Source organism: Aplidium turbinatum, chromosome 8 (genome assembly GCF_918807975.1).
Source record: "Aplidium turbinatum chromosome 8, kaAplTurb1.1, whole genome shotgun sequence".
NCBI lineage: Eukaryota > Metazoa > Chordata > Ascidiacea > Aplousobranchia > Polyclinidae > Aplidium > Aplidium turbinatum.
The window spans coordinates 24,777,040-24,789,570 of NC_137479.1; the positions used below are offsets into that span (position 1 = coordinate 24,777,040).

The window sequence follows — 12,531 nt, forward strand, 5'->3', positions numbered from 1 at the left end:
CATATGATGTCCGCGGGAAGTACCCTCTAGATCGGTCATATTTGTCCGCCAAGAAATAACACAGAAACTAGCGATACAAATCGTCATTGCATAGCATGAACATTGAACAATTGTTGTGAGAATATAATTTCCCGCGCGTTCTAGCGCGCATCTAGAAAATGTGAATACTGTATCCCTTAACTTTCATTCAAGCTGAAAATCTGTCAATTTTTACGTTGCTTCAACGATTGATGACATTAAATCAGCGTAACAAAGGTGAATTGTTCGCTAAGAATCGATGGGAGCACGCGCAAGTTCAAGTCTTACGTCACAATGTCTGCCTTTGATCTCTGAGTAATATTGATAAGACAAGGTTGGTTACAAAATTAGATTATACGAGTAGGCTATTACAGCAAGTTGAAGAAAAATTTGTCAAGTTTTGATATTACAATAAGAAAGAAAAGGCCCATAGAAAATTCACTTTTGCTCACATACCACGCAAAAATAAACCTAAATAAAAAGCCTAGTGAAACTTTGCACAGCAGAAAATAGTGGCGTTAGCGTAGAAGTTTTCCGACTCGTGCCCAGAGCATTGTGACGCAAAAATCCACACGACCTCGTTCGGTGGAAGTTAATCAGTTATGTTATGCTGCGTATTAAGCAGCTACACCGCGCTTTGATTCTTCAAACGCACCTCGTTGGTCTGATGAAAGCCTGCGCTGAAATTTTAAAAAGCCTTCTAAACCGTAGCTATAGCTCTCAAATAATGAAGAATTATCAAGTGATTAAGCATGACGATCGACGGCTAAAACTGGTGTGTCCGCCGTGAGACTTAAATTGTCTGCCGAGATAGCTGCTCAGACCGGACACGTTTGTCCGCCGGCAACAAAAACGAATTTCGAGGCCTGTATTACTTGCATATTTCAAGCATGTGCTGTGTTCCTGACAAATATACCATTGATTGATTGATTACTCTCATTCCCATCTTCCCAAAGATTCCAAGATAAATTTATCCCAATTATAAACCATTTTCGATTTAAAATATTGGGTTCATCATGCAGTGTATAAAACTGTATATTCTGTATATGCAGACGGAATTGGTTTATCCCTTCACCTAAATTTGTCAGACATTTTGATAGGATTATTCGATTAATACGCTTAACAAATTTACTAAAAAAATGTTTATTGTAAATGAGCGGTATTGCTGGGAATGTGCATATGCTAACTATAGGCTGCAATGTAATTGTACATTACAATCCTACCAACTGTTTATAATTCTGGTTAAGCTTGATAGAGTTTATTAGTTGTGCGTTATATACACAATGCAATATTGTTAGCAATCGTCCCAGAACATGTATATACAATCAAAACATTTTTCTCCTAAAGGCGACAATCAGACTTTTATCTTACCAATCTATGTGACGTTGCAACGTGAACTTTGACTGCTGTTGTTTTTGTTTCAAGTGTGCTGTTTTTAGCTTTGCCGCTGCTGCATAGTTAGATGTATGAACGTGAACGTAGCCTATGAAAACAGTTTTCTGGTTTAAACTTTTGGACATGCTTTCCAACACTTCTCTGTTGAGGCAGAATAATTTGTCTGATGTCCATTCCTTGGAAGGTCAGTCACTGATGGATGACATCAAAAGCATTCAAAACTTCTTTATTGTTTGGAGGCTGTAGTTCATCTATTTCTTTCATAGTTTGTTGTTTTTACTAGTAAGTTTGATTATTCCTTTTGTCTGCTCTTTTGCTTTAGTAAAGCCCAGCTGTGCGAAACTTGTATGTTTGCCTTGTCTTGCAATAAGGTTATGGCTTTGGATTACAGACACTTGTCTTTTAGTTAATCGTCTCATCTGTCTCACCTTTGCTTCATTTTTCTTTTTGGTAGAATTATGCGATTAAAAGAATGAAGTATGCAAACGAAAAACTAAACCTGATACTGTACTATTAAGTCTCGGAATGGTCCGTTTCGGTGAGTCCGATCCCTTAACGGGGGATTTTTTCAATTTTTTTCTTAAATTATTGGGTACCGTAGCCTAATTATCATTACCGTTTTAGGGGTTAGAGGTTAGGAACTCACCGAATAGTAGCAGACCCATTAAGTCTATGGGACTTATTCTTTTAAGCGAGATACCGTATGTTTTGGTTTGAGATTTTAAATATTAATCCAAATAAATGATTGATACGTTTAAGCGGTTATGTGGCTATGCGCTTAACTGATTGGGTTTAGTAATAGTATGGTCTTACCATATTTACATCAAAGTGTGAATTTATTCTGTATTGATAACGTTTGATCTGAGTAAAGCAAAACTTAGTTTGACAAAGCAGTGGTCTAGTAAAAAGAGTGGCATGAAAATTTATGTTCAAATGATAGTTGCTCTGAGTTGATTGGCAGCGATGTCTTACTTGCAACGTTATTATGATAGACATGATTTTGTATACTTAGCTAATCATGAAAAAGAACATGATCGGAAAACTGACTGAAACAAATCCTAACTTGCACAGAGCTATTTAATTGGCCACTTTCAGTATTGCTGGAATTTAGCTGCCAAGATTTGATTGTTTTTTTTTCTCTATCCTGTAACATAGTGGAAGCTCAAAACTGGCAAAATTTACCACATCTAACAAATAATAGTCAAAGATTTTTAAAGCCCCCACTGTTTTAAGTCTGATCAATTTCAGGGATGCAGTTATAAAGAGGTTTTCTGTGTCTTAAAATGAAGCATTCTCTTAGTAGATGTTAAAGCATTGTGTTTTGTATTTGCTAATTTTATCCACAGGAGTTTACATAATATCTTGGGTAAGGCATTTGTAATATTAAAACCATGTCTCTGCTGCTATTTATGATTGGAATTACATCATTTTATTATTTGTTTGTGATGTACAATAAGTCTGATAAAAAGTCAGAAAAGAGCTTGAAAGATTCTGAGAACATTACTACGGTGGATTATGGCAACAGTGGCGGAAAGTTTGGTATCTTGCTTCAAAGATTTGTTTCAATTATTGCTGATCCTTCGAATACTATTCAACATTCAAACTTAAAACCTGATCCATTCTTGTTTCGGTCATTTATTGATAGGTGAGTATCAACATTTATATCATTTATGTTTAAACTTTAAAATAAGGTTGGAAAATCAAACTAAACTGTTACAGATTTTGATAGCTCATGCAATCATGCATAAATTGTTTGTTTGTTGTTTTACTCTATGCTTGTTCAGTTACATACCAAATACTTTGTTTTTGTTGGTTTCATATGGTATGCTTTTGGCTTTTCTATAAGTTTAGGATTTCAATTTTCAAATCAAATTAATATTAATAATAGTGTTTATATTTACTTGTAGGAAAATTGTAGTCATAGAAGTTATGCACAGTACTTTCGTTTGCTTTGTTTTAGGCTTATATATATATAGTTTGGAGTTATAATTTATACCATTAGTTAAAAAAACTAAAGGATGGTTTGATGGTGCCGTCATTTATTGCTAAAATTTATAAATATTTTAGTTTTTATGGCATTAAAAATTTTTCACAATTCTGCATTGAAAAATATCCTGTTCTGTAAAACCATTTTATGTTTTGAACTTAATGTATAATTAGAAAGTTGGTAGCTTTCTTGAGTAATAGAATGTATACAAAAAAGATTTACTTTTAGATTTAAGACTTTTGATGATGTTGTAATGGCAATGAAAGAGGCTGGATTAGGTCAATGTCGATTGATCTTAGGAATTGACTTTACTGCAAGCAATGAGTGGCAAGGTAGATCGACTTACAAAGGCCATTCCTTGCATAATGTAACTTCTGCTAAGTGAGTTGTAATTGCATTTGTTTATGTAAAAAAGCTTTGAGGTTGGTTGTTTTTAGAGACTTTTTTATTGTCATTATTGACTCAGTTGATTTAATTTTTAACCAGGGTGCTAATTCTTTAATATACATTGTTTTCATGTTAGTTTGATGTGAACTTGTTTCTTTTTTAATGTTAACAAGTTTACTTATTTCTTACCAAAATTGACTGGTGTCATAATCACTGATCAGGCATCATGAATATCAGCTTGTATTTGCTGAATTTGCCACTATGAAGTTTAATATTTGCATGATACCTATTACCTTTATATGTATATTTATTTTCGGATAAGAAATTTTGTTAATGTTGAACTCTGCTATTTTTTTGATAAAATATTTAAAACAAATAAACATTTTTGGATAATAATACAATACTGTAGTGTGGTCTGGGTTTTTTTTTTCGCTGAGACATTTCGGTCATTTGTCCGAAATGACTTGGAAAAATTCGGTTATTTTTTATTTATTTTGTTCATTTTTAGTCATTTTTGGTCATATATAGTCAATTGACTATATATTTTTTCGGACATTTTGACCGAATTGACTATATTTTTTTCGGACATTTTGCTAAAAAATCGGTCAATGACCGATAAATGACCGAAAAAAAAAACCCAGAGTGTGGTACTGGTAGCAGTTTCAGTGATAGTGCCATATATATAATATATAAGTAGAATCCATTGTGTACTTCATAGCCTATGATGTCATTTTAAATAACAAACTTGAATTTAGATGCTGATCAAGTGATCAATCTGTCAAATTCCTGTGCACAGAACATTCTGTCAAACCCATATCATGTGTAGCCTACTGTTTACTATTTGTCAATACTGTATATAATTTTTCAGGTTACATAACCCATATCAGAATGTGATTGCTGCACTGCAACATACACTTCAAGATTTTCTTTATTTGGATGATGATGTTGCTTATAACAGTCATGACAGAAATGCCAAGAAAACTCTTGCAGGCATTCCAGCTTTTGGATTTGGAGATACCTTAACAAGAGACCATTCAACGTTTCCATTAAGGTCTGATGGCCTTCTTTGCAAAAATTTCAATGATGTTTTACATTATTATAAAGAGTGTGTTAGCAAAAGAGAGTTTAGTGGTCCCACAAGTTATGCACCAATTATAAATAAAGCTATCGAGATTGTAGAAGACAGTAATCAGCACCATGTTTTAGTCATTATCGCCGATGGCCAGTTCGTGAACAAAGGACCTACAATGCAAGCTATTGTCTCTGCGTCTCATCACGCTTTAAGCATTGTCGTTGTTGGTGTGGGTGATGGACCCTGGGATACAATGCACCAGTTTGATGATTGGTTGCCGCAGAGGCAGTTTGATAACTTCCAGTTCGTAGAATATGAAAAGATTTTGAAATCCACCAGCGGTAAGAACTTTGAAGCAAGACTAGCGTTGCACATGCTTATGGAGATACCTGATCAATACCTTATGGTCCACCAATTGGGATATGTTAAAAAAGTGTGTGGCAAAAAAAAATCACAAGTTAAAACATAAAAAATGTGAAGAATTGTCTCAATGCTTTAGTGCTACTTTTTATATTTATTGTATCGTTATGCAATGTGCCTTCTTGGTAATGCTTTTATGATCTTGTGTTATTTTGGATGGTATAAGTGTTGTTCAATGTTCATCAATGTAACTCCGTGGTACTTTGTTTTTACTTTACAATTGAATTTGAAAACTTCGGTCCCAGTAACAAATAAATAATTGTTTGCCACATTATTAAATGTAATACTGTATTTAACATATTTGTACGTATTTGCGTGTATCCTGTCCAGAGTAGACTCCAAAGCTGCAAACTTGACCTGTCACTTCGCTTAATTAATTGAACATGTTTTCGGCTTATTTAGAGCAATCTGATATTATAATGAAAAATTGTGTGAAGTAGCCATGATGACTGTAAACTATTTCAAATCGTAGTTGAGAATACAGATCATCACACATTACTCACTCTTATTGAATGTTTACAAAGCCATACTAATTTCGTTGGGTCTGCTACTATTCGGTGAGTCCGATTCGGTGAGCTCCTAACTTCTAACCCCTAACCCTAAAACGGCAATGATAATTAGGCTACGGTACCCGATAATTTAAAAAAAAAAATTTGAAAAAATCCCCCGTTAAGGGATCGGACTCACCGAATCGGACTAACCGAATCGGACTCACCGAAACGGGCCATTCCGAATTTCGTTATACCCTGAATAGATTCATCTGCACATCATAGGTCACGATTTAACATCTACTTTCATCACATTGGCCAGACGTTCCAACTACTTTGCTCCAAAATTTAACGATTTTCCAAGAAGTTTGGTTTTGTGATTTTATCACATTTTCAACTTCAATAAACAAAAGAAAATGCTACAGCCAACGGTAAACACACCCAAGCAGCAGGAGCTGCCGTTTTCTTCAGGCTTGAGCCGATGTCACAACATTGGCGGCTTTTAATGACTGCGCTGGGTATCTTTTTGGCAGGAAGTGTTTTCTCTTAAGTCATACCTTGTAGAATAGCCTATGCGTCATAGACAACAACAACAACAACAATAACCGAGCACACACAATCTGTGTCACAAGAATTTACTCTAAAACCAAATTGATCTTTGGTAGGAGTGATAACAACTTGCTTTTCGAAAAGATTGGCATAGGCTTTCCATTCATTATTTTAATTATCACAATTACTTCTTTCCTCTATTTAGTAGGTTAAAGGAATCTCAACTATTCAATGCCCTTCCTTCGGTATATATGCAATTCAACATGTGCATGTCAATTTGATTCCACTGAAATATTGTAGCAATGGTTAATTGATGTTGAAATGTACTTTTAATTGTTTAACTTAACGTAGTTAATAAGTTATATATGGTTATGAATTATTGAATGTTACCGTTTTCCACTATCATGCAGATGAAAAAATACGTTTCATATCAACTAGCTTAGAGTTGGGTCTGCTACTATTCGGTGAGTCCGATTCGGTGAGTTTCTAACCTCTAACCCTAAAACGGCAATGATAATTAGGCTACGGAACCCAATAATTAAAAAAAAAAAATTAAAAAAATCACTGAATAGGGATCGGACTCACCGAAACGGGCCATTCCGCTTAGAGTTAGATTAAAACTAAACAATCAAATTTGAATTTGTGATTTGTGAAATATCAAGAAAGTATCGTTATTGAAATATCAATAAAGTTATTTTGTATATTATGCTATGTGTATCGTTTTGCTTGAATTATTACTAAGGCACTATTGCCCCGCTAATGGTATCGATCAATGATAGCATAGATTAGATATAGAACCCTTTGTTCACTATCTAGGTTTTGGAACGTTCGCATGTATCAATTGTACCACTGTTTGAATCCATCTGTAACCAATAACCATGTCGTACAATATGTTGTTTTTGATAACTTGGGCTCTATAAATTAAAAAACTGTCTACACTTTGCACTGATATTTATCTTTTTCTTCTCCATCTACGTTGCTAACTCACTCAAGGCACGAAGTCGAGACAGACTTTTGATTGCTTTTTTTGTTTTGTTAGAGTATAATGATGCTGATAAGACCATCCTTGAAATCAATATTGTTTGGCGAGCACATGTGTGTTGCATATGACAGGCACATGTGATTCAGCTGTTCAATGATTTATTGTTCAATATGTGAACCAATTGTTTTTGGTGAAGTGTTTTTTCATCTAAGGATTATATGTGGTTTAATAAATAACACAGCTGTTCATTTTTTAAATTTATTTGCAATGAAGAGAGTGCGTCGTTACCTGTAAGGTTGTCCGTTGTGAATTTGCTCACAAAAGATCTTTAAATTCATTGAGTAGTAGCGATTTTTAAATTAAAATCTATCCAGATCATGGCGGCTATCATTATCATCGTTCAATGCATCGCGTTTCAAATTCAGTTTGGTGAACTTCATCATAAATTCGAGCGTCTACTTTATGATGAAGTTCTCGATCGATTGTGCTGTCGAAATATATGAGTTTTTGAAGTTCCATTATCATTAAGGTGAATCCCTCCAGGCTGTCTTTGCTGCAATTATTGCATTGACTTTCTTATTTTATAGCACGTGATTGATTTTGTCAATAAAGAAAATGAAATTCTTTTTCGTCAATATATACTGCATTTTATTTTCGATTTTTCTCTAGCTACATATTTGTAATTTATTGTACGTCTATTGCACAAAGAATGACCGTAGATTATATTTTTCAGGATAATTAGGTTTTATATCTGAACGTAATTACTGACGATCTGTATTTGATAATTACATTCAATCCGGTCTCGGAATGTTTTCACTCGTTGGAGGAGTTCAGGGACCATAGAAACTATTTCCTCCTTGAGGTGGATTCCTTGGAAGACTGTTTAGAACCATCAGTCACCTCAATCTACGGCTTATTGGCTTCAAGACAAGTTTCGTCAAAGTTACATTTTCAAATAGATTCTATTTGAATAAGAATCCGATTCTTTTGGAGGTGAAACAGGTTCTTGAGAATACAGATTCTTTGTAATTTCGTTGACGTAATATTTCAAGCTCTGCTTTGAGTATTTGCCAGCGCTGTGGAGTCAGAGGGATTTCGGCATGTCGGAGTTTGTTAAAAAAAAACTGACTCCGGCTTGATACAAAACAATGAGCAACAAAAATTTTGTTTGCAATTGTTTTTTCAAATAATGGTTTTTTGTCGCCATATTACGCCCGAAAACTTCACCAGAAAATAGAAGTGTTTGGTTTTGTGAAAGTTGTCGTTTCAATTTCAATCACAACTTCAGTGAAGTTAAACATAAAAAGATGAAAAAGAGCAAAATTTAAAAAAAAAATCTGGCACCACCGAAGTCGGAGTAGGCCAGTTATAAACCGAGGAGTCGGAATCGTATATTTTTTGTCCGACTCCACAGCCCTGGTATTTGCATTAGAACACTCTGACGTTGATAGTCACCGTTGTAGAATTCCTTGAAGCTGTAATCAAACTTAAAATCAAATCCATCCATTGTCATACCTTCGAAGAGGTTTTCGTGTTTTGCAAAGGTATCTATACGATAAAATGTAGCGCATTCGTGAACTTGACAATCTCCATATTAATCTAATGGCAAGCCAATGTGGACCTGACAACTGCTGCACCTTTCTTTCACCCGCTTGTGCTACAACCTTTAAAGTTGAACTTTACGTCACTCTCTTTGTCGTCTACGTCACTGTCTTTGTCATCGGTATGAGCAGAGGCATAGGCGCCGACTCCGGGGGGGCGGAGGGGCGGCGCCCCCCCGTGAATTTAGCTCGGGGTGGCTGCCCCCCCGCAAATTATTTAAAAAAAAATCCTAAATCAAATGTTTCTAAGTTCAGATTTGCGTTAGTTTGACCTTCATTGCGGATCGATCTCAATTAAAAGATCTACTTGTTGCAACAAGAGCGCTGCTCCTAAGATAACAAAAGAAACAGAAGCACGGTAGCTGATAAACAACAGCATGGTGCCCTTGAAGCATAGTAACAATGATTGAAAAACGTTTTTCTTGATTTCTTTCGCTTTTTTTTTTTTTTTGGGAGTGTCAAGAGGTGCAGTTTGCTCAGTTTAGTATCTACGCGTATTAAGAGCTAAAGTTTAAAGTGACCAGCATATAATTCGAAGTAGCGTACAGGCCTCGAAATTCGTTTTTGTTGACGGCGGATAAACGTGTCCGGTCTGAGCAGCTATCTCGACGGACAAATCAAGTCTCACGGCGGACACACCAGCTTTAGCCGTCGATCGTCATGCTTAATCACTTTATCTTGATAATAATTCTTCGCCATTTCAGAACTATAACTACGGTTTTAGAAGGCTTTTTAAAAAATCAGTAAAGTCACTCTGAAAGGCTTTCATCAGACCAACGACTTGCGCTTGAAGAGTCAAAGCGCCGTGTAGCTGGTCAATACGTCACATAACTGATTAACTTCCACCGAACGAGCTCATGTGGCTTCTTGCGTCACAATGCTCTGGGCAGGAGTCAGAAAATTTCTACACCAATGCTACTATTTTCTGCTGTGCAAAGTTTTACAGGTTTTTTCTTTAGGTTTATTTTTGCGTGTCATGTGAGCGAAAGTGAATTTTCCTTGGGTCTTTTCTTTCTTACTTTAATATCAAAACTTAACAAATTTTGTTGCATCTTGCTGTAATAGCCTACTCAGTACTCGTATAATCTAATTTAGTAACCAACCTTGCCGTATCATTATTACTCGGAGATCAAAGCCAGACATTGTGACGTAAAACTTGAGCTAAATTGCGCGTGATTAGTGTAGAAGTACCTGTACTCCTATCGATTCTTAGCGAAGAGTTCACCTTTGTTACGCTGATTCAATGTTATCAATCGTTGAAGCAACGTAAAAATCGAAAGTTTTCCTCCTTGAATGGAAGCTAAGGGATACAGTATTCACATTTTGTAGATGCGCGCTAGAATGCGCTGGAAAATATATTATCGCAACAATTGTTCTTGCTATGCAATGACCATTTGTATCGCTAGTTCCTGTGTTATTTCTCGGCGGACAAATATGACCCCGATCTAGATGGTACTTCCCGCGGACATCACATGCAGTGACGGCGCACATGTCCGCCGTGAATTTCGAGGCGTGAGCCTACATTATGACGCTTGGCGATATACAATGGCAGATAGACGCAAACAAACATCAATGCTGACAAAAAAACATCAGCATTTTGAATGTAAGCAATCAGTCAGCTAGAAAGTTTGCCCCCCCGGCAATTTTCAAAACCCGGCGCCTATGAGCAGAGGTATACGCTGTTAGGTTTGATTGCAAGAATATCTGAAGATCTGTAATTATAGGGTGGAGTGAAAAAATTTTTTTCTCTCAAATCAAAAAAGTGGGGTTCTAAAAACTTGGCATTTGACCCAAAATCACCATTAAAATTGATTTTGGGGTGTGGCACTTTTAATTGGCTGTGCCACCCGACCCTAGGGGGCGCGACGGGGTCAAACTTCATGAAATCCGCATAACTTTACAACCGTACATGCTAGAAACTTGAAATTGGTCTTAAAAGATTCAAAAATGACATGTTTCTATCTGCTCTAAGAGCAATTTTTACCATAAATGCAACAGAAAATGATTTAAATGAAAAAAACTGATATTTTATCATTTCGCTCTCAACCATAATAAGTAGTACTGTGTGGATTGTGGAATCGTCCATTTTAGAATCTATTACATAAAGGAACAACATAGACTATATTTCAAAATTCATTCACAATCACAGCCTAGCACTTACCTCAATAACTTGAGGTCATTTTAATTCATGAAAATATTCTTGCAATGCTGGTTTACCGTATAAAATAAGTAAGTAAGTGGTTACTGGTTATTACCTGGTCTATATCTAGAAACCATTTCATTAACTATTTAAGTGCTTTATTTTCAGATTGTTCTAGGTACTGTACTGTCTTATTTAATATATTCAGAATGTTAACCAGACGAAAAAGTACTGTTACAAAGGTATTGCATAGTGGATCCACATTTAGTGCAACTTCAAGTTTTCCCAGTGGTTCTTTGCCAACAAAGCTTGATGTCATCCAACGTATGTTGTATGAAGAACAATTTCTGCAACATAATACTTGTAGAAATGTTGCAAAAGAACTTATTAATCATTGGATTTGGTGTAATGTCTATCCAGTTAAGGAATTAACTGTGGCCAACAAAATCCATGCCATGATCAAAGATTTCAGTGCTCTCGACCGATACGATAAAAAGAAACGTGGTCCGACCTTACTAAATAAAGAGTCAGCCTTCCTGGAGGATGTTGACAAATTGTTCGACATCTTCTGCAATGATGGGAAACAACGAAAGACTTTAGAGAAAAAACACAAACTTCGTATGACCGACGACGACTACCGCTTCTATGAGGACTAAAATGGACTACGGATCAGAAGGTGTCTGGATATGATCGAGATGCTCTCTCCATCTGATCAGAGATTCCAGAGAAGAATTCAAGACCAACAAAGTCCCACAAATAAAGTAGCTTGTACAAGTTCTGCTGATTCCCTCATACTTCTTTCCAATACAGACTCGACCACCACAGCTGACAGTCACACATCACTGAGCTCATCTGAATGTGAAGATTTTATGCAAGAAAGTTCTTGTCAATCTACAGAACAAAATCGAAAAAGTTGGCCAAATTTGGCAATGATATGTGAAAGATACCAGTTATCTGATAGAGCTGGTTCTGCTGTTGCTAATGCCGTTATGAAAGACCTGGGAATGGGATTAAGCACTGATGTTGACAAATTCTGGATCATGGACAGGAGCAAGCTGAGGCGTGAACGCACAAAACATAGAAAAGAGGTGAGAAAAGAAGAACAAAAGAATTTCCAGTACGTAAATGCTGTTTATCTTGACGGACGAAAAGATGCCACTCAGGTAGTACTTCAAGCGGACAATGGAAAATACTACCGTAACACTGTCCTGGAAGAGCACTATGTCATTGTTGGAGAACCTGGCGAGTATTATTTGACTCATGTCACACCTGAGGATGGGAAAGGAAGAACAATTGCAAATACTGTCAATGATGCCATCAAAGACACTGAACTGGGCGACAAACTTGCAGTTGTAGGAACTGATGGCACGGCAGCAATGACCGGACCATACAATGGCTTAATCAGAGCATTGGAAGAGGAGGTAGAACATCCATTGCAGTGGGTGATATGCCTACTACACTGCAATGAACTCCCATTGCGACATGTGTTTGT

General features: G+C 36.1%; 2 protein-coding genes across 2 annotated transcripts; both read left to right on the forward strand.

Moving 5' to 3' along the window:
- Window positions 1–2,767: 2,767 nt before the first annotated feature.
- LOC145775156 (uncharacterized) lies at window positions 2,768–8,030 on the forward strand. The gene is made up of 3 exons (XM_082586389.1): window positions 2,768–3,058; window positions 3,629–3,781; window positions 4,656–8,030. The coding sequence occupies exons 1-3, from the start codon at window positions 2,805–2,807 to the stop codon at window positions 5,326–5,328; spliced, it is 1,080 nt and encodes a 359-aa protein (XP_082442515.1). The 5' UTR covers window positions 2,768–2,804; the 3' UTR covers window positions 5,329–8,030.
- A 3,218-nt stretch (window positions 8,031–11,248) lies between these two features.
- Window positions 11,249–11,695, forward strand: LOC145776186 (uncharacterized). Its single transcript, XM_082587588.1, has one exon. It carries the CDS (start codon window positions 11,249–11,251, stop codon window positions 11,693–11,695), a length of 447 nt encoding a protein of 148 aa, XP_082443714.1.
- Window positions 11,696–12,531: the final 836 nt, after the last annotated feature.